Source organism: Hypanus sabinus, chromosome 6, assembly GCF_030144855.1.
Source record: "Hypanus sabinus isolate sHypSab1 chromosome 6, sHypSab1.hap1, whole genome shotgun sequence".
Lineage (NCBI taxonomy): Eukaryota > Metazoa > Chordata > Chondrichthyes > Myliobatiformes > Dasyatidae > Hypanus > Hypanus sabinus.
The window spans coordinates 172827413-172853144 of NC_082711.1; the positions used below are offsets into that span (position 1 = coordinate 172827413).

General features: G+C 46.8%; 1 protein-coding gene and 1 long non-coding RNA gene across 2 annotated transcripts; one reads left to right on the forward strand and one right to left on the reverse strand.

The window, feature by feature from the left end:
* Window positions 1-238: 238 nt before the first annotated feature.
* LOC132395122 (uncharacterized) lies at window positions 239-3626 on the reverse strand. The gene is made up of 2 exons (XM_059971427.1): window positions 3494-3626; window positions 239-1467 (listed from the first exon to the last, which is right to left on the reverse strand). The coding sequence occupies exon 2, from the start codon at window positions 1342-1344 to the stop codon at window positions 358-360; it is 987 nt and encodes a 328-aa protein (XP_059827410.1). The 5' UTR covers window positions 1345-1467; window positions 3494-3626; the 3' UTR covers window positions 239-357.
* A 576-nt stretch (window positions 3627-4202) lies between these two features.
* On the forward strand, window positions 4203-8544 carry LOC132395123 (uncharacterized). The gene is made up of 3 exons (XR_009512538.1): window positions 4203-4312; window positions 6438-6609; window positions 8449-8544. It is a non-coding gene; the product is annotated as an uncharacterized LOC132395123 (long non-coding RNA).
* Window positions 8545-25732: the final 17188 nt, after the last annotated feature.

A 25732-nucleotide genomic window follows, 5' to 3' on the forward strand; every position in this document is an offset into this window, starting at 1 on the left:
CAGCGAGAAGAGAATGTGGCCTGGTGGTTGGGTGCCCCTGATGGCAGCAGCGAGAGGAGAGCGTGGCCTGGTGGTTGGGGGCCCCTGGTGGCAGCAGCGAGAGGAGAGCACGGCCTGGTGGTTGGGGGCCCCTTGATGGCAGCAGCGAGAGGAGATCACGGCCTGGTGGTTGGGGGCCCCTGATGGCAGCAGCGAGAGGAGAGTGTGGCCTGGTGGTTGGGTGCCCCTGATGGCAGCAGCGAGAGGAGAGTGTGGCCTGGTGGTTGGGAGCCCCTGATGGCAGCAGCGAGAGGAGATCACGGCCTGGTGGTTGGGGGCCCCTGATGGCAGCAGCGAGAGGAGAGCGTGGCCTGGTGGTTAGGGGCCCCTGATGGCAGCAGCGAGAGGAGAGCACGGCCTGGTGGTTGGGGGCCCCTGATGGCAGCAGCGAGAGGAGATCACGGCCTGGTGGTTGGGGGCCCCTGATGGCAGCAGCGAGAGGAGAGCATGGCCTGGTAGTTGGGGGCCCCTGATGGCAGCAGCGAGAGGAGAGCACGGCCTGGTGGTTGGGGGCCCCTGATGGCAGCAGCGAGAGGAGAGCACGGCCTGGTGGTTGGGGGCCCCTGATGGCAGCAGCGAGAGGAGAGCGTAGCCTGGTGGTTGGGAGCCCCTGATGGCAGCAGCGAGAAGAGAACGTGGCCTGGTGGTTGGGGGCCCCTGATGGCAGCAGCGAGAAGAGAACGTGGACTGGTGGTTGGGAGCCCCTGATGGCAGCAGCGAGAGGAGAGCGTAGCCTGGTGGTTGGGAGCCCCTGATGGCAGCAGCGAGAAGAGAATGTGGCCTGGTGGTTGGGGGCCCCTGATGGCAGCAGCGAGAGGAGAGCGTGGCCTGTTGGTTGGGGGCCCCTGATGGCAGCAGCGAGAGGAGAGCGTGGCCTGGTGGTTGGGGGCCCCTGATGATGACTGCTGCTTTCCTGCAACAATGCTCTGTGTAAATTTGCTCAATTGTGGGAAGGGTTTTACTTCTAATGGTGTGGGCTGTATCCACTACTTTTTGTAGGATTTTCCATTCAAGAGCATTGGTGTTTCCATACCAGGCCGTGATGCAGCCCGTCAATATACTCTCCACCACACATCTATAAAAGTTTGTCAGTGTTTTAGATGTCATGCCAAATCTCTGCAAACTCTTGAGGAAGTAGAGGCACTGCCATGCTTTCTTCATAATTCCACTTACGTGCTGGGCCCGGGACCAGTTCTCTGAAATGACAACACCTGGGAGTTTAAAGTTGCTGACTCTCTCCACCCCACCTCCTCTAATGAGGACTGGCTCGTGGACCTCCAGCTTCCTCCTCCTGAAGTCAGTCATCAGCTCCTCGGTCTTGCTGATATTGAGTGAGAGGTTGCCGTTATGACACCACTCAGCCAGATTTTCAATCTCGCTGATTCATCGCCACCTTTGATTTGTCCTACCACAGCGGCGCCATCACCACTGTTGAAAGTAAAAGCAAGGATGTGATACCGAGTCTTTGTCAAGTTCAAACCAAACAAAACAACATTCCTCTTGGGCCAAGGTGTAAAACACAGTGCCAACAGCACACAGCACATAACAAACAGTCCATATAGTATATATACATGCTGTCAAAAAAAGTCCAATCCCTGAATGGTATGGCCTGCAGATTGATGGTGCTTGGGATTTGTTGGTTCAGCTGATGTTGCACCAAGTGAACACTGGAGGGCAGCACTGATGGGAAGGGAAATCCCCCCAACCCGGTATGGATTCCGGCACACCCACAGAGGCCTCTGCCCTCTCCCACAACCCCTGGCGTCTCCTCTGCTGGGCTGCTGCAACTGGCCGACTCCGTGCAAGGACAGAGGCAGCGCAGCTCCCGCGCCGTCAGGTCTCGCCAATGAACCAGTGAACTGGACCTGCAGAACCCTACATTACCAGCATCCAGCAGGGTCTTGTGATCACAATTAAAATGTCCAAGACCATCATTAGCACTGTTTGTTGGACCGCGCGCTGCCTTTGCACATCAAGGGTACGCAGTAAGTCCAGCTCCACTGATGGGGTTGACCTGCAGGATTTAATGTACTTAATATCTAGCAGTAACTTGTAATTGTAAAATGGGTGTAAAGGACAAACAATTACAACTTTGCTCGGACCCGGAGGGGCCGCTGTGACTGTACACGCATCATCCGCCATCTTTTTGAAGCTATTGGTTAGGCCAGATTTGGAGTATTGAGCAGTTTTGGGCTCCTTTTCAAAGAAAAGGTATACTGGCATTGGAGAGGGTCCAGAGGAGAATGATCTCAGGATGAAAGGGTTAACATACGTGGAGCTTTTGATTCCTTGGCCTATACTCACTGGCGTTTAGAAAAATTGTTGGTTGGGGTCGCAATGAAACCTACTGAATAATGAACACTAGATAGAGTGGATATTGAGAGAATATTTCCTATAGTGGGGGAGTCTAGGACTAGAGGGCACAGACTCAGAATAGATGGACATCCCTTTAGAACAGAGATGAGGAGGAATTTCTTTAGCCAGAGAACCATAGAACATTACAGCACAGAAACAGGCCTTTTGGCCCTTCTTGGCTGTGCCGAACCATTTTTCTGCCTAGTCCCACTGACCTGCACCTGGACCATATCCCTCCATACACCTCTCATCCATGTAACTGTCCAAGTTTTTCTTAAATGTTAAAAGCGAGCCCGCATTTACCACTTCAACTGGCAGCTCATTCCACACTCCCACCACTCTCTGCGTGAAGAAGCCCCCTCTAATGTTCCCTTTAAACTTTTCCCCCTTCACCCTTAACCCATGTCCTCTGGTTTTTTTCTCTCCTAGCCTCAGTGGAAAAAACCTGCTTGCATTCACTGCATTCACCCAGAGGGTGGTGAATCTGTGGATTTCATCGGCACAGAAGGCTGTGGAAGCCAAGTCATTTGGTATAGTTAAAGCGGGGGTTGATAGGTTCATGATTAATAAAGGCATTGAAGGTTACGGGAAAAATGGGGCTGTGGGGGATAATAAATCAGCCACGATGGAATGGCAGTGCAGACTCGATGGGCTGAATGGCCTAATTCTGCTCTGTTTTTTGGTCATTCTGCCTTCCATAACAATGGAACAAAATAAAAACAAACAACTGGAGGAAGTCAGTGTGTCAGGCAGCATCTGTGGAGGTAGAGGATGGTCAAGAACCTGTGTCAGATGCCATCCGACCCACTAGGATCCACCAGTAGTTTGTTCTTCTTTGCTGTGGATTCCAGCATCTGCAACATCATCTTCACCCTGCTCAGGTCCGACTCCGGTGTTGTCTCCACTCATCTCTTATAGACAACAGTCTTCTGCTGTTAAACAGATTCCCAGAACAGATAGATGACTTGAGAAGGTATCTTAATTATCACCATTATGAGCTAATTAAGGATTATCAAAGTAAAAATAACATTTATTTATTTTTTCCCTAGGAAACAAGGGAAAAGGAGCCAGTACAACAGCAATAGCAGCTTGCTCTTACATGAAGCCACTGCAGTGAAGTGCCACGTCACTTCGAGCGAGATCCAGCGGCTGTTCATGAGTTCTTTGTCAGAAGAAGCATACCTGGCTTCTTGCAGCAACATTGCCCGAGGCCTTCAGAACGTCTTTTATCCATTCCAAACTTTCTGGCATTCCTGCAACCAATGCAGAACACATCTATATTTTCTGCCTCACTTCTAAATTACACCTCCCTCATTTGTACCATTTCAGATTCAAATTATTTCTTCTTCTTCTTCCTCTTTTTCTCTCTCCCTCCCTCCCTCCCCCTCTCTCTCCCCTCCCTTCCTACCTACCTGCCTCCACCCCTACCTCTCTCTCTCCCCCTCACTCCCCCTCTCTCCCTCTCTCCCTCCCCCTCTCTCTCCCTACCTCCCTCTCTGTCTCCCGTCTCTCTCCCTACCCCTCTCTCTCTTTCCCCTGTCTCTCCCCCTACCTCCCTTTCTCTCTCTCTCTCCCTACCTCCCTACAAAAGGGTGACAACCTTTTGCGTGCAATTGAAATTCCTGTGTGCGCTGTTGCCAAATATCTGCGTCTGCGTGCACACATTAGAGGGAACATTGGTAACAGGCCTTTCTGGCACAATTCTCTTTCTCTTTCAAGTCTTCCATTTCCCAGAATTTACCTCTCATCCCAACTCCCTGCCACCCACCAGTGCTGTTTGACCAACAGTTTGCTATTTGTTCCAGATCTCAGCATCTGCTGTCTCTTGTGTCTCCAAAGTTTGTGATATCCAGTGGCTGTTATATGGTTCACACTTTGGGTGAAAAAGCTCTCCACCTAGTTTGATGCCTTATCCAGGGTGAGTAACTAGTGTGACACAGTTTTGTCAATTCTATCCAAAACCTTGAAAGCTTCGGTAAAAGTTCCTTACATTAAATTTGTTTCCTAAACTATTAAAGCTGCAACTTGCATAGCCTCTGTGGAAACCCTCTTTTCTTGGTTCATATTTCAGTGATGCTGGCTAGAGATTAAAATATTTAAATTAGTTTCTTGGCTGCAAGGATTCAGATTTTGACTGTGACACAGAGTGTGACCCATAAGCCTTTCTGAAACGTGGAAGCCTATTAATTCCACATGGCGTTTTTTTTTTGTAAATTTAACCCCTTCTTAGTTCTAAGTAGTGGTGTGAGGTGGAGATAAGGCAGACTGGGGCAGCGAGGAAGGAACGAATGCCCTCCACCAAACGGGATGTTTCTGGAGCTGATAGGGTTGAGTCCAGTCCAGAATTGGCAAGATTGCTGGGATCACAGATCAAACGTTGGGAGAAACTGGGAGAGTTGGCACAAAGTACATCAAAGTTCGACGTAAGCTTATTATCAATAACATACATTATCATATATTACCCTGCGCTTTCACGGTAGAACAAAGAAGTCCAACAGAATCAATGAAAATCCATGGACAAAGACTGACGACCATTATGCAAAGAAGGCAATCTGTGCGAATTAAAAAGAAACAGATGGTAATAATAATAAATAAACAAATAAATAACACTGAGAGCACGAGTTGTAGATTCTTGAAAGTTAAATGCACAGGTTGTGGAATCAGTTCAGAGTTGAGGTGAGTGAAGTAGAATGTAGATTGACTGTGGTATATCATGGCAAATTCAAGGAACCATTTGACTTTCAACTTTTGGGAAATTGTTCCAAATAGTTGGCTTTAATTATTACTGATGGGATGAGAAAGCATAACATAAGCTAAATATAACTCTTGGAGTATTCATGGATTTGGTAAACAGATTCAGAGAATGCAGAACAACAAAGATGAAAACTAACTGAACATTGAAGTTCGGCATCAAACCAGTCCACAGAAGTCATGTCAAGCTTCCAGTTACTAAAACGGAAAGTGGCAGAGACACTGCTCTTGGAGGCTCCACAGCAACGTGGCAGCTAGCATGACACTGTTACAGCTGGGTGTGTCGGAGTTAAGAGTTCAATTCCTGCATCATCTCAAAAGAGTTCGTACATTCTTCCCATGACCGTGTGGGGTTCTGTGTCCTTCCGCAGTCAGTCAGCTCATCATTATAGACTGCATCATGATTTACCCAGGGTTAAGTTGATGGCTTGCTGGTGGTGCTGCTCAACAGCTGGAAGGGCCAATTCCACGCTGTATCTCCAAATAAAATACAATATTCACTCTGCTTCGGGAAGAGTAATAACTGCTCCTGAACCGGCTGCTGTGGGGCCGAAGGCCCTGTACCTCCTTCATGACGGCAGCATCGAGAAGAGAGAGAAGAGGGCACGACCTAGAGGATGGGGTCCTTGATAATGATAATGCTTTCTTGTGGCAGCGCTCCCTGCGGATATTCTCAATGCTTTTCCTGTGATGCACTGGGCTGCGTCCACTACTTATTGTAGGCTGTTACGATCTTGGGAATTAGTGCTTCCATACCAGGCCATGGTGTAACCAGTCAGGATGCTCTCCCTTGTGTATCTATAGAGCTCTGTCAACGTTTTAGGTGATGTGTCAAATCTGCGCAAACCTCTATGCAAGTAGGGGCCCGTTTCCTTTCCAGTCCTGATGAAGGGTCTTGGCTCTAAACTTTGACTCCTTCCTCATTTCCGTAGATGCTGCCTGACCTGCTGAACCCTTCTAACGTTTCGTGTTGGGCTCAAGAAAGTAGGGGCACTGCCATTGTTCCTTTAAAACAGTGGTCCCAGGACAGAATCTCTGATATGATAATGCCCACGTAACTCCCAATGTTTCCACTCCTTTAACCAGAAGTGGCAAGCCAATTTGAGGCCAGCAAGATCCCAGAAACAAGATCAATGTAATGGCAGGACAATCAGTTTTAATAATGTTCAGAGATAAATACTTCCTGGATTATCACAATTACCTGGTGTAATACTTTTTGTTGAGATTAATTCCTTGGTTTGCAAATAATCTTTATTAAATTTGACTAAAATGTGACATATTTGTTGTCTTAGCAACCGTTCTACAGAAAGAAAAACAATATAACTCTGGGTAGAGATGTAACAATGGTGGATTCTTTGTTCTCACCTCTCTCGCTGAACTGTGAAGGAAAGCTTAAGATCTTTAGAGAGCTGTCATCACTGCACCCATCTCTTGAAGCCTTGATCATTCCTTGTGCCGTGATAGGTATGGTTTTTCAATTTTTCTAACTGATATTTTGGATATTGTATGTGATTCGAGCTAACCTGAATTACTTTAAGCCCTTTGACCTCAATTTATCATTTCTTGCCAACAAAGGATCTCTTTGAACTGACAGAATTTTCCCTTGCAAACATCAGTAGACTCATCTTAAACGCAGCATCAGTTCCCAACCCATCTCACCTCCATCAGAGAGGTTCCCTTTGTTTTGCACATCACTCCTCTGCTTTCTCTCCTACTGAAAACTAACTTGTACTTCATTCTCTTTCTCATTGCTGACAAAGGGTCTCTGACCCTTTTTCGTTCTACAGGTGCTGCCTGACTAGCTGCGATTTTCCCAACACTTTCTGTTGTTAGCTTGTTTTTTCCGTCACGTACCCAGGTGAGCAGTAGAACATCAGGGGCTGCAGGACGTGCCCCACTTGACCTGCCAGGCATTTCTTCCAGCTCCGTATTTTGCAGCCTTTACATTATTTTGCTCTTTAACCTTCGTTCTCCCTTTCTACCTGCTCCCATTCACTCATTCACCAGATAACCTTCTTTACAGCCACAGTCACCCCAGCTTTACTCTATCAGAGAAGCTCTTCCTTCCCACCCCCAGGGTCACAGGCCCTTCAGCCCAATTTGTCCGTGCTGACCAAGCTGCCTCCCTGAGCTACTCCGTTTGGCCCGGAGCTCTCTCATTCTGTCCACTCCGTGAACACGTGCAAAAGTATTTTAAACATTCTTATTGTGCCTGTGCCTTCTGCTCTTTGACAGCTTGTTCCATATACCCACCAACCTCTGTGTAAGGTAAGCCCCTTTCCCCTGGGAAAAAGACCATGACTATCCACCTAATCTCCACCCCCCCATAATTTTATAAACCTCTAGAACAGGGGTTCTCAACTTGGGCTCCACAGTCCCCTTGCTTGATGGTATTGGTCCATAGCTTATAAAAGGTTAGGAACCCCTGTTGTAGAAAGTCACCCCTCGGCCTCCTTCGCTCCAGGGACAAGTCCCAGCCTAGCCCGTTTCTATTTGCAACTCAAGCCCTCTGGTCCCGGCAAAATGCCTGTGAAACTTTTCTGTCCCCCCTCCAGCTTAACCAATCCTTTCAACGCCATGGTAACAAACACAGCCCACCACACTCGAGCTGTGGTCTCCCCAATGTCCTACGCAGGACCACTTCAACATCTTCCTTTATCTCCTTCCCCGTTCTGACAAAGTGCTAACTCCGTTTCTCTTCCCACAGAGGCAGCCTGAGTGGCTGAATGTTTCCACCATTTTCTGTTGTTTTTTTAATTTAAGATTTCCAGCATCGGCAGTTACTTTGGGTGGCGGGGCGGAGATACGTCTCTCCCAAAGGAGGTGTAAGCCACTCCTTCCCTCCGCCAGCCTGCAGGTCACCCTTGGGCGGGGTGTAGCACCTGCTCAGCCCCCACCACCGCCCATCCCACCGGATCTGGATCATGTGAAGCCATGGGCAGCCGGTGCAGATCACAAGCCCTGGTTATGTGACCACTGACACCAGGCAGACAATCTCTGAAGAGTATTGATAATGGCCGGGGTCACCCAAAGACATTGCCCAGAAGAAGGCGAAGGCAAACTAGTTCCGTAGAAAAATTTGCCAAGAACAGTCGTGGTCATGAGACCACCGTCACCTACATCGTACGACGCGGCAGATAACGCACAACTGAGTGTGTACAGCCACATTCAAACAGTTACACGTACATTATGTTTATATATTTATATTGCTTTTATATTTATATGTGTTGTGTTCTTTATGTTTATTGTGTTTTTAATGCTGCGTTGGATCCAGAGAAATAATCATTTCGTTCTCCTTTCAAGTGGTGTCATGGGATGTTTAATATCTACCACAGAAGGCAGATGGAGCTTCAGTTTAATACCTTCTAAGGCCGTGCCTCTGACTGTGCAATGGTCCTTCAGTACTGTTGAGAAGTGACAGCCTATATTATACATTCAGATCCCCGGAGGGAAGCTTGTGTGTATGACCTTCTGATTCACACAGCGCTACCACTGAGGCAAAGATGAGACAAGATCTTGGTTCTAATGTAAAAGGTTATGGAGTGTTTTGAGCATCCACGCGGCAGTGGAACTGTCAGTATATTGGTGTGTGAAATAACACGAAACTTTGCTTAAGTTAAAGCACTGGCAAATGCTGCTCGAGCGAATAGATACATCGTGGGGCAATCCAACTGAGAGTAAGGCAGGTCATCGGCTCTGTTACCGGACAGATTTTTGATTTAAGACTAATTAGCTTTCCTCCGCAAATCAAATGCTTGAGGCTGTGAGTTAAAAGAAGGTGGAGATGAGTGTGTTTTAATTGGGCAATGGGTCACATAACCGTGATCTTCACCCAATGGTCGCTCTGTTAGGTACACCTGTACACCTGCTCGTTAATCCAAATATCTAATTAGCCAGTCATGTGGCAGCTACTCATTCCATAAAAGCATGCAGACGTGGTCAAGAGGTTCAGTTGTTGTTCAGACCAAACATCAGAATGGGGAAGAAATGTGATTTAAGTGACTATGATTGTTGGTGCCAGATGGGGTGACTTGAGTATCTCAGATACCCCTGGTCTCCAGTGATTTTCATGCACAAGTCTCTTAGATTTTGCAGAGGATGGTGCAAAAAAAAAATCCAGTGAGTGGCAGTTTTGTGATGGAAAGTGCCTTGTTAATGAGAGAGGTCAGAACAAAATGACCAAGCTGGTTCAAGACGACAGTAACTCAAATAACCACGTGTTACAACAGATCATTTCTGAATGTGCAACACACTGAGCCTTGAAGTGGATGAACTACAGCAGCAGAAGAACATAAATTTAAACTCCATGGTCACTTTATTAGGTGCAGGAGACACCTAAAAAAGTGAGCACTGGGTGTAATTCTTTGGTAGAGCAGGCCTATGGGGCTGAATGGCCTTCTCTTGTCTCCATGGTCTGAACTTCACTAACTCGGTATAGCACAGAGTCTGACCCAGTTCTCTATCTCCTGTGGGGTTTGGAAAAACAGCTTGTGGGGAGTGACCTGGTCAGTGGCGGAGGGTGCTACAGGAGGGTTCCAGATGTGAGACAGGTACCAGTTGGGTTTGGTGGTTACACCCCGAACACAGAGGTGGCTTCAAGTCCTGTTGCAACCAATACGTGAATTCAGGTGAATATAATGTTGTCTTTTGGATGATATGGTAAATTGAGTTAAAGATAGGTCCCATAATGAAGGGTGTGGTCTCCCTCGTCCACTCATCCCCCCCCAACTGACTTCCCTCCTTACACTTCCCCCTGCAAGTGGGACAGGTGCTGCACCTGCCCCCCCCCACACCTCCTCCCTCACCACCACTCGGGGCCCTAAATCACTGTTCCCTCTAAGTTGCATGGCTGCGCAGTGACCTAAACGCTCCCACGCACATAACCTTGGTTGCCGCGCTCCTCAAATTTCCCTAACAATTAAAGCTGCTGCACACCTTTCAGGCCGTTGCAAGATTTCCCCCTCAGAGCAACGGTTGGTCTGCGCAGCTGTTAAAAAAAATTAGAGGGAGCGTTGTCCCAAACGGTCCTTCCGGGATGAGGCAACACTTCCCCTGCAGGTCTGTCAGTGTTAATCACTGTAACCGGTGTGGCCTCCTCTGTGTCAGTGGGACAGCTTTGTCAAGCTCTTGCCTATCATGCCAGACCAGATCTCTCGGTGTCCACCTATTTTAATTCTACTTCCCATTCCCATTCTGACATGTTGGCCCATGGTCTTCTCTACAGTCACAACGAGGTCACTCTCCAGTTGGAGGAGCAACACCTTTTATTCCATCTGGGCAGCCTCCAACCTGATGGCATGAACATCGATTTCTCGAATTTCTGATAAAAATGTTACCTCCTCACCCTTCTCTGTTTTTCAGTTCCCCATTCTGGCTCCCCTCTCACCCCTTGTCTTTTCCTCGTCACCTCCCTCTGGTTCCCCTCCTCCTTCCCCTTCTCCTACTATCTGCTCTCCTCTATCAGATTCCTTCTGCTCCAACGCCTTTACCTTCCCCACCCATTACCTCCCAGCTTCTTACTTCATCTCACCTCCCCCACCCACCTACCTTCCTCCTCACCTGGTCTTACCTATTACCTGCCCACTTTTGCTCGACCCCTATCCCCATCTTCATGTTCTGGCTTCTTCCCTTTTCATTTCCTGGTGAAGGGTCTCAGCCCAAAATGTTAACCGTTTATTCCTCTACGTAGATGCTGCCTGGCTCGCTGAGTTCCGCCGGCACTTTGTATGTTTTGTTCAGGAGATCCAGCGCCTGCAGAACCTCTTGTGCTTACAGCTTCTATCCTGTTGTAAGACATTGAACAGTACGGTAAGATGGGCTCTCATTATGACCTTGTACCTCACTGTCTGTCTGCACTGCACTTTCTCTCCAACCGTAACTCTTTATTCTGCACTCTGTTGCTGTTTTCCCTTGCACCACCCCAATGAACTGATTTGATGAACTGATCACTATGGAAGACATACAAAACAAAGCTTTTTTTCTCACTGTGCCTCGTGAGCAACTGGTGCAGATCACAAGTCCTGGTTATGAGACCACTAACGCCAGGCAGACAATCTCTGAAGAGTATCGATAACGGCTGGGGTCACCCATCTTGTAAAGACACTGCCCAGAAGAAGGCAATGGCAAACAACTTCTGTAGAAAAATTTGCCAAGAACAGTCACGGTCATAGAAAGATCATGATTGACCATGTCTTATGACACAGCACATAATGATGATGATGATAGGTTGAGTGAGACTGGATCTGGAGGTCATAGTTTAAGGGTGAAAGGTGAAATGTTTAAAGGAAACCCAAGGAGAGCTTCTTCACTTGGATTGTGGTGAGAATGTGGAACGAGCTGCCAGCAGAGTGGTGGATGTGGGTTCAATTGCACCTCTTAAAAGAGGTTTGGATAGCTACAGTACTTGCATGGGAAGGGAATAGAGGGCTATGGTGCAGGTGCAGGTTAATGGGAATAGGCACAGTAACAATTTAGCATGGACTAGATGGGCTGAAGGGTCTGTTTCTGAATTATTGGAGTTGGGTCAGAATCAGACAAGGGCAGACTTGTATGTCAACTTTGCCACCCATTCATTTTCGGTGACATGGGTAGAATCGTACAAAGTTAACAAATTTCACGATATGTGCCAGTGATGTTAAATCTGATCCTGATTCTGATTGTATATTTGCGGTCTGTTGTAATGGTTGGATGTTCTGCATTCCTGAACGTTGTTCCGTTTCATTCTCGTTGTCCCTGGAAAGAGCTGCTTATCACAGTCAAAGGTTCAAAGTAGCTGTCAGCACATACTGTGTCCTAAAGTGACGCACACCAAATGCAGAAGCAACTCAGAGGTCAGGCAGCATCTACCTGGTGAATTTGTGGAATTTGTTGCCTCGTGCAGCTGTGGAGGCCAGGTCGTTGGGTGTATTTAAGGCAGAGGTTGACAGGTTCTTGATTGGACACGGCATCGAAGGTAATGGGGAGAAGGCCGGGAACTGGGATTGAGGAGGAGATAGAAAAAAGGATCAGCCATGATTGAGTGGTGGAGCAGACTCGATGGGCCAGATGGCCTAATTCTGCTCCCATATCTTATGGTCTATTCTTGGAGACGAATAAACAGATTCCTGAATGACAGGTCCTGATGAAGTGTCTCGGCCCAAAACGTTGACTGTTTATTCCTCTCCATAGATGCTGCCTGAGCTGCTGAGTTCCTCCAGCATCTTGTGTGCGTTGCCCTGGATTTCCATCATCTGCAGAATCTCTCGTATTTAGGAACTAAAGCAAAATTTGTTGTAAACTAAAATAATATTTACAGAAGTTGCACGATGCACCCCAGTCGACCTCAGTTTCAAACCCTTCCTGATGTGCTCTGCTGAAATGAATGAACTGAGAAATGCTTTAATTTGGCACAGATCAATGTGACTTATCTTAAGGCATTTTTAATTATAAATTGAATTTTACAGAAGGACTCTGTGAACATATGGAAACACAGTTTTTTTTTCTTCCCCTGTTATCTATTACTTTGTTCGAAGTGGTGGTATTTTGTGAAGAAGAAATCATTCTCCCAGTCTAAGCCAAGTTTCTCTCAGATGGTGCATTACTACTGAACTCTGCAGATTATCAATAACCCATGGGAGCCAACTATGGATCAAGAATAAAACTAAAATCTATTATTTGTTTGACATTTTGTATGAGAAAACTGCTATTCCTTTATGTTGGCTTTAGGCTAAATATAAAGTACTGACAGGCATTTTTAATTTACTGCCTGTCCTGAAGAGGATAGCTGCAGCTGATCACCCTTCCTGCTCCAGTACATTGCAGCCCAGCCTCGCCCAGACACATGGGGCTTATCCCATCACGTACCCAGGCCAATCCAAGCTAAACCCGAGCTCAGAAAGTTCAGCTGGTCTCTGTTCAGCACGTGACGGAGGAAGATAAAAGATTAGCTTTATTTGCCGTGTGTGTGTGTGTGTGGAAACGTACAGTGAAATGATTCTCAACAACTGCCCCCGCCCCTTCGTTCTCAGTCCTGGTGAAGGGTCTCGGCCTGAAGCATCAACTGCTGCCCGACCCGTTGAGTTCCTCCAGCATTTTGTGAGTGTGCGCTTTGGATTTCCAGCATCGGCAGGCTTTCTGTTATTACATGTTACAATGAAGTGTGTCACCTTGTGTCAACGACCAGCGCAGTCCAAGGATGTGCTGAGGGCAGCCCGCAAGTGTCGCTGTGCTTCCAGTACCAACATAACATTGTTGTGCCCACACATTTATTTGGCAGTAGAAATAAACGTGCGGACTGTTTTCTAAATGGGGAGAAAATGCAGGGATCTGAGATGCAAAGGGACTTGGGAGTCCTTGTGCAGAACACCCTGAAGGTTAACTTGCAGGTTGAGTCAGTGGTGAGGAAGGCCAATGCAATGTCAGCATTCATTTCAAGAGGTCTAGAATACCAGAGCAGGGATGTGACGCTGAGGCTTTATAAGGCACTGGTGAGGCCTCACCTTGAGTATTGTGTATAGTTTTTGGCCCCTCATCTTAGAAGAGATGTGCTGGCGTTGGAGAGGGTCCAGAGGGGGTTCACAAGGATGATTCCAGGAATGAAAGGGTTATCATACGAGGAACGTTTGACGGCTCTGGGTCTGTACTCGCTGGAATTTAGAAGGATGGGGAGGGGGATCTCATTGAAATCTTTCAAATGTTGAAAGGCCTAGACAGAGTAGATGTGGAAAGGATGTTTCCCATGGTGGGAGAATCTAGGACAAGAGGGCACACCCTCAGGATAGAGGAGCGTCCATTCGAAACAGAGATGTGGAGAAGTATCTTTTGCCAGAGGGTGGTGAATTTGTGGAATTTGTTGTCATGTGCAGCTGTGGAGGCCAGGTCATTGGGAGTATTTAAGGCAGAGATTGATAGGTTCTTGATTGGACATGGCATCAGAGGTCACGGGGAGAAGGCCGGGAAATGGAGTTGAGGAGGAGAACAAAAAGGATCAGCTATGATTAAATGATGGACCAAATGGCCTAATTCTGCTCCTATGTCTTATAACATACCCACAATTTACTTACCCTCTCCCTTACGTCTTTGGACTGCATGAGGAAACTGGAGCACTGGGAGGAAATCACATGGTCATGGTGAGAACGTACAAACTCTTCACAGACCATGGGGAAATTGACCTCGATCTTCCAAAAGCTGGTGTTGCAAAATGTTATGCTACATTGCCACCCCGGTCAAGCAGCATCCGTAGGGAGGGGTGGGGGGAAGGATTTTCAACGTTTCAGTTGAGACCTTGCCTCGTGTGATTTCAAGGTAACTCGAGAGACCTGAACCCAGTACGACGCTTTAACATCAGTGCTGAATCCCTTTGCAGGGGCTTGGAACCAAAACGTCGACAGCCCTTTCTCTCCCCAGAGGTGCTGGGTTCCCTCAACCGTTTGTTTCTCACTCGGATTCCAGCATCTGCATTCACATTAAACTCACCTCAACTCAACAGAGAGACACAAACATCAGAACCACTCCCTTTATAGCTCCGAGGACCTGGGTTTAATCCTGATCTCGGGCGCTGTCTGTGTGGAGTTTGCAAGCTCTCCCTGTAACTGCGTTGGTTCCCCCCCCCGGTGTTCTAGTTCCCTCCCAGATTGCAGAAGTGTGCAAGTTGGATGGAGACATTGCCCCCAGCATGTAGGTGAGGGGTAGAATCGGGGGGGGGGGGGTCAGTGGCAGCTGTTGGTAATAGGGAGAGAATAAAAAAAGGTCAGAGCAGAGTTGTGTAAAAATGGGTGGTTGATGATGGTTGGTATGGATTTGTGGGCTGAATGGCCTCGTACCCTGCTGTACGTTGCTATGACCCTATGCTGCAGAAAGGGTGAGCATCTCTGCAGGTCTATCCTGGGTCCAATTGTGAAGCCAGCACAACCGTGGCTGCATTTCATCAGGAGTCTGAGATCTTTGGGACGTCACCAAAGACTCTTGCAAACTTCTGCTGACGTAGAGGCAGTGGAGAGCATTCTGAATGGTTGCGTGATTGCCTGGTATGGAGACACAGGATCGGGAAAAGCTATAGAAAGTTGTAAACTCAATCAGCATCATCATGGGCACTAGTCTCCCCAGCATTGAGAACATCTGCAGAATGCAGGATCCATCATTTTGCACCCCACCGCCCAGGACATGCCCTCTTCTCATTGTTCTCATCCAAGAGAGGTGAAGCCACACACTGAACACTTTAGAAGCAGCTTCTTCCCCTCCGCCATCAGATTTCTGAATAGACAATGAACCCATGAACACTCCAGTATTGTGCAAAAATCTTAGGCAGAGATATATATAGCTAGAGTGCCCAAGACTTTTGCACTGCACTGTAGTAATTTTGTGTATCGCACTGCAGTGCTGTCGCAAAAAAAAACAAATTTTATGACGTCTGTGAGTGATGATAAACCTGATTCTGATATGATTCTCTATTGTGGACTGAGAGTGGGAAGGGGGCAGGGAGAGGGGAACCACAGTTGGGAAAAGGGGAAGGGAGAGGGGAGAGAGCAGGGAGCACCAGAGAGACATTCTGTAATGATCAATGATCCAATATTTTGGAATCAAGTGACCTTGCCTGGTGTCTCAGGGCTGGGTGTGTCTGCACCCTAGCTACCTCTGCCCCCACCCTGGTACTCCTACTCTGCCACCTGTCCCACACCCCTCCCACTGCACTCCACCCTCGCCACTCCCAACATCCTTTGCTCCCACCAGATTTACAGTCTCGCTCTCCACACCATATTGATAAATACAGTACTGTGCAAAGTCTTAGGCACCCTAGCTATATACATGTGCCTAAAGAGTTCTGCACAGTACTGCATATCACTTTTTGTTCTCCTTTTGTCTTATGGTCATATGATTTGGACAGAACCATGTTGGAATCTTTTTTCCCAGGGTTGAAATGTCAACTACTCGAGGGCATATGTTTGAGGTGAGAGGGAGAAAGTTATAAGGAGACAGGCAGGTGCACAGAGAGCGGTACAGGAAGTAAATACTGCGTGATTGTGGTGTTTTAGACGGGCACATGAATATGCAGGGATTGGGTGGATATGGTTAACACCATCACAAAATGCTGGAGGAACTCAGCAGGGCTGGCCACATCTATTGAGAGGAATAAAGAGTCGAGACCCTTCAACAAGATTGGAAAGGAAGGGCGGGGGCGGGGGGGGGGAGCAGCCAGAGGTGTATGGATCACGTAGAGGTAGATGGAATACATTTAATTTTGCATCATGTTCAACAGAGATTGTGGGCTGAAGGGCTTTTCACTGTATTGCTTAGGTGGATTTCACTGTCTGTTTCGATACACATGAATCTAAATTGATCCTGTGCTGTTCTGTTCTATGATCTATATACGTACACCCAATCTGATATCACCCAAGTCCTCTGCAAACACCAATTCACTCAATGTCAGCAAGACCAAGGAGCTGATTATTGAGTTTAGGAGGATGAAACCTGAGGCCCATGAGCCAGTCCTCATTGGGGTATCAGAGCTGGGGAGGGTCAGCAACATTAAATTCCTTGGTGTTATTGTTTCAGAGGATCTGTCCTGGGCCCAGCACACAAGAACATTACAAAGAACGCACAACAGCGCTTCTACTTTATCAGAAGTTTGTGAAGATTCAGCATGACATCTAAAACTTTGGCAAACTTCTATAGATGTGTGGTGGAGAGTATATGGCTTGCTGTATTACAGCCTGGTAGAGAAACACCAATGCCCTTGAACGGAAAATCCTACAACAAGTAGTGGATACAGCCCAATTCAACATGGGTAATGCCTTCCCCACCACTGAGCACATCTACATGGAGTGTTGTCACAGGAAAGCAACATCCACTGTATACATGTGTATGATAAACTGAACTTGAACCTGAACTTTGTTCTAGCACAGGGTTCCCAAACTTTTTCATGCCTTGGACCTCTACCGTTAACCAAGGGATCGGTGGACCCCAGGTTGGAAGCCCCTGCTCCAGCAGGTAACTCCCTACCACCTTTTCAAGGGGAATGAGGGACCAGCAATAAATATGATGATGCACCATCAATAACTCTCGGAAACTGGAAGTGAATGATAGGCTGTTATTAACAGCAAAAGGGAGCACAACATCCTGGAGACTGAGGGAGGAGCAGCGCCCCAATCACCTTTATACAGGGGTCTGTGGGAGGAGCCACAGGAGCAGTCAGCGGGGGGGGGGGGGTTGCGCGTGTCCAGACAGGCATACATGGTTTACCACATATGGGCACCACTGTAGCATAGCAGTTAGTTTAGCGCCATTACAGCCTGGGGCGCTCCAGAGTTCAGAGTTCAACTCCAGTGCCGTTCTGTAATGCATCTCTGTATGACCTCCCCATGACTTTTTTCCCCAGGCCCTCCGATTTCCTCCCACAGTCCAAAGGCATAGGTTAATTGGTAAGTTGTCCTGTGTTCAGGTTAGGGTTAATTGGATTTTGTGGGGGCTGAGGGGGCAGAAGGGCTGAATAAAATACAGCCTGTGCCAGCAATGGATCTAAGAACAATGTAAAGATGAGAAAATCTGCAGATGCTGGAAATCCAGAGCAACACACATGAAATGCTGGAGGAACTCTGCAGGTCAGGCAGCGTCTGTGGAGGGGAATAAACGGTCAACGTTTCATGCCGGGACCCTTCTTCAGGACTGAAATGGAAGGGGGAAGATTCCAGAATAAAAAGGTGGTGGGAGGGGAAGGATAGCTAGAAGGTGACAGGTGAATCCAGGTGATTGGGAAAGGTAAAGTGGAGTGGAAGGAATCTTATTGGAGAGGAGAGTGGATTGTAGGAGAATGGGAGGAAGGAGGGGACTCAGGGGCAGGTGGAGAAGGGGTTAGAGGCCAGACTGGGGAATAGAAGAAGAGGGGAGGGGGAGAGTATTTTTTTTAAAAGAACAATGGGAGTTCAAGCTTGTTATTTTCCAGTCGACATTTCTCACTATCGTGCACTGGTTAGCAAGTCTGAGTTTAATTGCTCCTTGTCAGAGGAGCCTTGAGTATTTTCAAGTTCTGATTCATAAACGATTGCTGTGTGAGGAATCAGTTTTGATATACAGCCTCAAGCCAATCTAAAGTGATGGTAGCTCTCTCATGTAAAATGTCAAACAAATGATAGATTTTGGTTTTACTCTTGATCCATATTCCGCTCCCATGGGTTATTGATAAACATCAAAGCGCTATGTCGCGGTACTTCATTTGCTTCAGGACTGATGGAAAATTGGCTGAAGTCAGAATGATTTTTTCTCTACCATTGATGAAAAAAAATCACAGGAACAGAGGAAAGAAACATCTGAGTGTTTTCTTGCTTATTCAGTGTCTTTATCTGCACTTCATAGTGAGAATCAGTTTTGTTATCATTGATAGGTCAAGGGTCAACTGAATTCGCCACATACATTTACATGTATTAGGAGTTTGCTGTGGTGTGTTAGTCAGAGCGTGACAGACACAAAAACATTCAATAATTATAAAGAGTAAAGAATTATTATATAAACAAATAAACTTAAGAGTATGGATATGGAATAAAATATGCATAAATACATAAATAGCAGCACATATTTCCAACATAAATAACATTATAAAAATGTTTGCAAGTGTTTACAGCGTAGCGATTGAGGTGATAGAGGGGGGTGGGGCTAATCAGAATGGTTGATCAGATTAACTGCCCTGGGGAAAGAAACATTTAAGGTGGCGTGAAACGTATTGTTTCGCGGCTGCAGTACAGTGCAATACATGAAAATCACTATAAATTACACTAATAAATATTTTAAAAAAGTAAGTGGTGCAAAAAGAGAGCAAAAAGTGAGTAGTATGAGAAATCTGATTGCAGAGGGAATCTCGGTGTGCTATGGCAGTTGTCCTGTATCGGCCCGCAAAGCACTCCAGTAGGTGGTGAAAACTGCCCAGTGGATTATTGGCACCCAATTGCCCACCATTGAGAACATCTACCATAAATGCTGCCTGGGCAGGGCGAAAAGCATTATCAAGGATGCATCTCACCCTAACCATGGACTTTTTACTCTCCTCCCATCCGGTAGGTGCTACAGGAGCCTCCGCTCCCACACCAGCGGGCACAGGAAGAGCTTCTTCCCTGAGGCTGTGACCCTGCTGAACCTCACATCACAGCGCTAAGCAGTATTGCACCCATATTGTACTGTCTCAGTACTTCTATATTTGTGTTGCTTTTTACTCACAGTTATTTTGTAAATAACACTATTCTTTGCATTTCTGGTTAGAGGCTAACTGCATGTCATTTGGCTTTGTATATGTACACGGCAAAATGACAATAAAATTGAATCTACTCTAATCTAGTCTAATGAAGCTGTTCCTGTAACGTTGAGCGAGCGTGTAATTAATGCTGTGACATTCCTCTGGAATCTCACTTGTGAATCAAACAGAATCAGGTTTATTATCACTGACATATGTCGTAAAACGTGTTGTTATGCAAGACATAGAAATGGCTCTAAGTTACAAAAAAAACCTAATTATGCAAGTGAGCCATAATGAGGTGTGGTCATGGGGTCTTTGTCCATTCAGGAATCTGATGGCAGAGGGGAAGGAGTTATTCCTAAAACATTGAATGTGTGTCTTCAGGCTCCTGTACCTCGTCCCCAGTGGCAGAAGAGAGAAGGAGGCAAGTCCTGGGTGGTGAGGGTCTTAATAATTGATGCAGTCTTCCTGACGCATTGCTTATTGAAGATGTCCTAGGTAGTGGGGCCTTATTTTTCAAATTAAAAACACAAAGAGAGGACACTTTGATCTTTGTTGTGACAGAGGTATTGCCCAGCCGGAGGGCTGAAATGTATGTGTTTGTGGATGTTTGAATCTGCTCTGTGTGCTGAGATTAACGTGGGCCTAAAGATAAGGAATGTTATACAGTTCCAGCAAAGAGCAAGGTTCACCTCATCCCCCCTCAGGGGTGTGCGATGCCAACCAAGCCCTACTGGTTCAGCACTAGACTGACAATCTTGGAGCTCCTGGTCAGAATGATAAATATTCATCTTAATCCACAAAGTAGCAACAGTTCAACTGAAACCACCGGCGCTCCCTGCAATGATTCCACAGGAGATTACAAAGGCCTGTGATATCAGGAAGATTGAAACAGTGCAGGGAAAACTTGCAAAGATGTTGCTATGGACCTGAGTTACAGGGAAAGGCTGAGTAGGTTAGGACTGTTCTCCCTGGAGGACCGGAGCATGATCAAGAGTACAGGAGATTTGATGGTTATGAGGGGTATCAATAGGGTAAATGCAAGCAGGCATTTCCTACCGAGATTGGGTGAGACTAGAGATAGAGGTCATGGGTTAAGGGTGAAAGGTGAGATATTTCAGAGGAACCAGAAGGGAACTTTTTTCACTCAGAGGTGGTGCAAGTCTGCAAGAGCTGCCAGTGGAGGCGGTGGATTGGGCTTCAGTTTCAATATTTAAGGGAAACTTAGACAGATACATGGGTGGGAGGGGTATGGTCCTGTGCGGGGTCGATGGTATGGCAGATTCAGCATGGACTAGATGGGCTGAAGGGCCAGTTTCTGCGCTGTAGGGTTCTTTGACTCTATGACTACGACCTGTGTGATGACTCTGCCTCTTCTCTCCCCATTTTCCACTGCAGTTCATCAGATAATGCCGTTCGGTGGAATGCCCTGTTGTATAAAACCTCCTTTTTACTGGAGATGAGCCTTCCATCCCACTCAATTAGTGGGACGCTGTGGGAAACATCAAAACTGTCTGTGCAAGCAGCAACTCTCTGTTTAAGATCACAGAAGCAGTCTCTTCGGCCCATTGACTCTGTACCGACCATTAACTACCCCTGTGCACTAATCTTGTGTTAATCCTAATTATTGTTCTCCCAGTTCCAATCAACTCCACCCTTCAGATTCTTTGTTGTGGAATCAGTTCAGTGTTGAGCTGAGTGAAGTTATCCACACCGGCTGAAGATCCTGATGGTTGTGGGGTAATTACTGTTCCTGAACCTGGTGGTGTGGGCCCTGAGGCTCCAGTACCTCCTTGCTGATAGTAGTAGCGAGAAGCCAGCATGGCCTGGATGGTGGGGGAGCTGCCTTCTTGTTGCAGTGCTCCTTGTAGAGTGAGGGAGGGGAGGCTTTGCCTGTGATGGACTGGCAAGTTGTGTGCAGTTTAATTTTATTTGTTAGAGATACAGGGCCTTCCAACCCAACAAGCCACAACACCCAGCAACCCACCTACTTCACCCTAATCAGAGGACGATTTACAATGACCAATTAACCTACTAACTGGTATGTTTCTGGACTGTGGCAGGAAACCAGAGCACCCGGAGGGAACCCACTCGTTCACAGGGGGGACGTTTAAGCTCTTTACAGAGGATGCTGGAATTTACTCTGAGCTCCACTGCTCCCGAGTCGTAATAGTGTGCTAACCACTACGCTACCATGGTCAGGCCCCTTATCTAAGAAAGGAATGTGCTGGCATTGAAGAGCAAGGGGGGATCTAATTGAAACTATCAAATATTGAAAGGTTTAGACAGAGTGGATCTGGAAAGGAAATTTCCAATAGTGGACGAGCATAGGACCAGGGGGCACGGCCTCAGAACAGAAGGATGTTCCTCTAGAACTGAGCTGAAGAGGAATTTCTTTAGCCAGAGGGTGGTGAATTTGCGAAATTCATTGTCACAGATGGATGTGGAGGCCAATCCATTGGGTAAACTTAAAGCAGAACAACCTAATTCTGCTCCTGTGTCTTATGGTCTTATGGTGTTTCCCACATTACGATAGAGCCCACACTCCAAAAGTTCTTCATAATTGTAAATCACTTGGAGACATCCTGACATTATGAAAGGTGTCATAGAAAAATGCAAATCTTAATTGTTTTCCTCCCCTCCTGTTTCAACATAGCAGTGTCCTTTTGAAGGTGGAGTCCCAATTTGCACACAGATCTCCACCAGTGATTTATGCAAGGTCAGAATATTATACTGACTCCTATTCAAATGCCCTTGAGACCTGCCTCAAACCTCTTCACAGCTAAATACATTAGAATATTTAATTTGTCTTTTCCCTTTGCTTAAAGACATTGATGTTTCATAAATATTAATTTCATGCACTCTTTCTGTCAGCACACTAAGGGTATATTCTTTAAAAGGCTCACAATGTATTGCGGATTCCATTTGCAAAAATTGATCTAACCTATCTCTATTTTGTGAGAATGAAATAAGCCTGTTATCAGGCCCAGCAGACTGGGTAACAGCTTCTTCCCCCAGGCTGTGAGACTAATGAATACCCTGCCACCACTGAGGTCTCGGCACAAGGACAGCAGGCTCCTTGTGGTTTACCTGTACTGCGCTCTTCACACGCGTCGCGACCAGCGCAACGCTGTTACAGCACAAGGGGACGGGGGTCAGAGTTCAATCCTTGCGCCCGCTGTGAGGAGCCTCTGTACAGTCCTTCCCGTGGAACGCCTGGGCATCCTCCCATTGCCCTAAAACGCACCCAGTGGGTTAAGTAGTCATTGTCGATTGTCCCATGCTAGGTTAGACCGTCCGGGTGAAATTGGGTTTGAGAGAGGTTGCTGGGCTGTGTGGCTTAAAGAGCTAGAAAGGCCTATTCTTCACTGTATCTCTAAATTTTGAATAATATCTTATTAGCTTATTTGTGGTAATATTTTGCTTTATGTACTGTGTGTGCACCTTGGTCCAGAGGAACGTTGTTTCATTTGGTTGCATATATAAAAAACAGTCAGATGACAATAAACTTGAACTTGAGCTTATTTTTCCCGCCACCACCCCCCCCAACCCCAAGAATTTAATCCTTAATTTTGTTTTCGAATTCAGGAGAGACTTCTCCACCCAAAGGGTGTGGAATTTTATTCCACTGGGTAACACGGCCGCATTCAGAAACATAGAAAACCTACAGCCCACAAAACTGTGCCAAACATGTCCCTGCCTTAGAACTACCTAGGCTTTACCCATAGCCCTCTATTTTTCTAAGCTCCACATAGCCAGCCAGGAGTCTCTTAAAAGACCCTATTGTATCCGCCTCCACCATCGTTGTCGGTAGCCCATTCCACACACTCACCACTCTGCATCAAAAATTTACCCCTGACATCTCCTCTGTACCTACTTCCAAGCACCTTAAAACTAGTCCTCTTGTGCTAGCCATTTCGTGCTAGGCTGGGGAAAAGCCTCTGACTACAAGAAGCTGCAGCAGAAAGCTATGAACAGAGGACAGTACATCACACTAAACAGCCTCCCCGCCCTTGACTTCAGCTATGCTTCCTGCTGCCTCAACCTACATAACCAAAGACCCTTCCTACATGGGAAATTGTCTCTTCTGGGCAGAAGCTACAAACCAACACACACACAGTGCTGGAGGAACTCAGCAGGCCAGGCAGCATTGGTGGAAATTAATAGGCAGTTGATGTTTCAGGCTGAGACCTTTCTTCAGGACTGAGAAGGAAGGGGGAAGGCACCGAAGTAAAAAAGGTGGGGGGAGGGAAAGGAGGCTAGCCAGCAAAGAGTTGGAGCGCAGCAAAGATCACAGAGGGGGAGTAGTGAGAGAGGGTTTCACTGAACTCCCACCAAAGCTCAAAATACCTCCTGAAGGACAGCTTCAAGCCTGCGGTAACCAGACTCTTGAATGCACCTCTCGAAGCTAAAGACGTACTCTTGATCTCCCTGTCTCTCATCAAGGCCCTGGCACCACACTTTCTCTGTAACTCCACTCTTTCCTTTCCTCCTGTACTATCCCATATACTAATCTGCAGAATAATCTGTCTGGAAGGCAGGCAGGCAGACAAAAACTTTTCACCGCAGAAATGACCAATTACCCGTTCCCAATCCCATCACCTCTGCCTGGCCTCTGCCCCTCGCCTACACACTATGGGGACAATTTACTTCAGCAGATTATCCTACCAGCCCGCCTGTCTCTTGTGACGTGGGAGGAAACCCCCATGGCCGGAGGGAGAACATGCAAACGCTTCAGACAGCCTTTTCCAAAAGCTCCCTTCTGGAAAAACAAAAACTTACCACCATTTTAAAAGTTTCTTCCCAAGGCAGTTAATCTGATCAACCATTCTAATTATCCACCCCAACCCGCTCTGTCTATTCCCTCAGTTACTGCACTGTTAACTCTTTGAACCACTTTTTATAATGCTGTTTACACTGTAAATAAACGCTGGTACTTATACACATTTCATTCCATATCTGCACTTCAACCTCCAACCTTAGTTTTATATAATTCTTTATTCTTTTATAATTGTTAAATATCATTTTATTGTCTCTTGTCATGCTCTGACCAATGCACCACAATAAATCCCTAATACATTTAATCATATATGGTAAATAGAGTTGTCCTTAATCTTTGGTTTGATTATTTATTGAGATACAGATTGGAATAGGTCCTTCATCCCTTCAAGCTGTGCCGCCCAGTATCCCCAGATTTAACCCTAGCCTATGCAATGACCAGTTAACCTACAGGATCAACCAGCATGTCTTCAGACTGTGGGAGGAAACCGGAGCACCCGGAGGAAACCCACAAGGTCACGGGGAGAACGTACAAACTCCTTACAGGCAGTGGTGAGAATTGAACCTGCAAAGCATCATGCTAACCACAGGTCTAGGATCAGGATAGAATCTGAAAGGCTGGAGTTGGGTGGCCACTGTCCCGTAAGACTCAGGAAGAAGAATTAGGCCATTTGGCCCATTGAATCCGCACTGCCATTCCATTTTGGCTGATTTGTTACCTCTCTCAGCCCCATTCTCCCCATAACCTTTGACACCCTTACTGATCAAGAACCAACCGACCTCCACTTTAAATTAAAATGAGGGGGAGATACTGTATCTCAATGAAATCTATCAGTTATTGAAAGGCCTGGATAGACTGGATGTGGAGAGGATGTTTCTGTTAGTGGGAGAGTCTAGGACTAGAGGGCACAGCCTCAGAGTACAAGGACATCCCTTTAGAATAGACATAAGGAGGAATTTCCTTCTCCAGGAGGTGGTGAATCAGTGGAATTTGCTGCAGATGGCTGTGGCAGCTAAGTAAAAGTGGAGGTTGATAGGTTCTTGAGTAGTCAGGGCATCAAATGTTACTTGCTGAAGGCAGGAGAATGGGGTTGAGAGGGACAATACATCAGCCATGTTGGAATGGTGGAACAGACTTGATGGGCTGAATGGCATAATTGTGCTCCTTTGTCTTATGGTCTTATTCCAGTATTCAAAGCACATTCATTATCAATGAATGTATAAATTGTACACCTTGAGATTGGTCTGCTTCCAGGCAGCCTCAAAGCAAGGAACCCGAACAAGACCAATAACCACTGCGCGGAGGAAGAGGGAGAAAAAAACGTGGAACCGATAGAGTGAAGCCAACAGCAACCCAAATCAGACTGAGTCCCAGAAACGCTCCCGGAGCAGCTGGAGAAGGCCCCAAGCCTCAGTCCTCAGTTCATCACACCAGCAGGTTAGAAACACACAGTGGCTGGATCAGTTCACAGTCTCCGTGCCACGGAGAAAGGAATAAACGTTCGCAGAAGAGCAAGCAAATTCAGCCTGAGCCTTGCCTCCGTACCCAACATTCGAGCTTCCAGTCTATCTGTTCAGCACCGACTAGTGCCACCCTCCAGGACCCAAGTC

Bases quoted from the DNA above. Each gene is read 5' to 3' on its own strand.
- LOC132395122 (XM_059971427.1), bottom strand. From the start codon at position 1,344: ATGACTGACTTCAGGAGGAGGAAGCTGGAGGTCCACGAGCCAGTCCTC.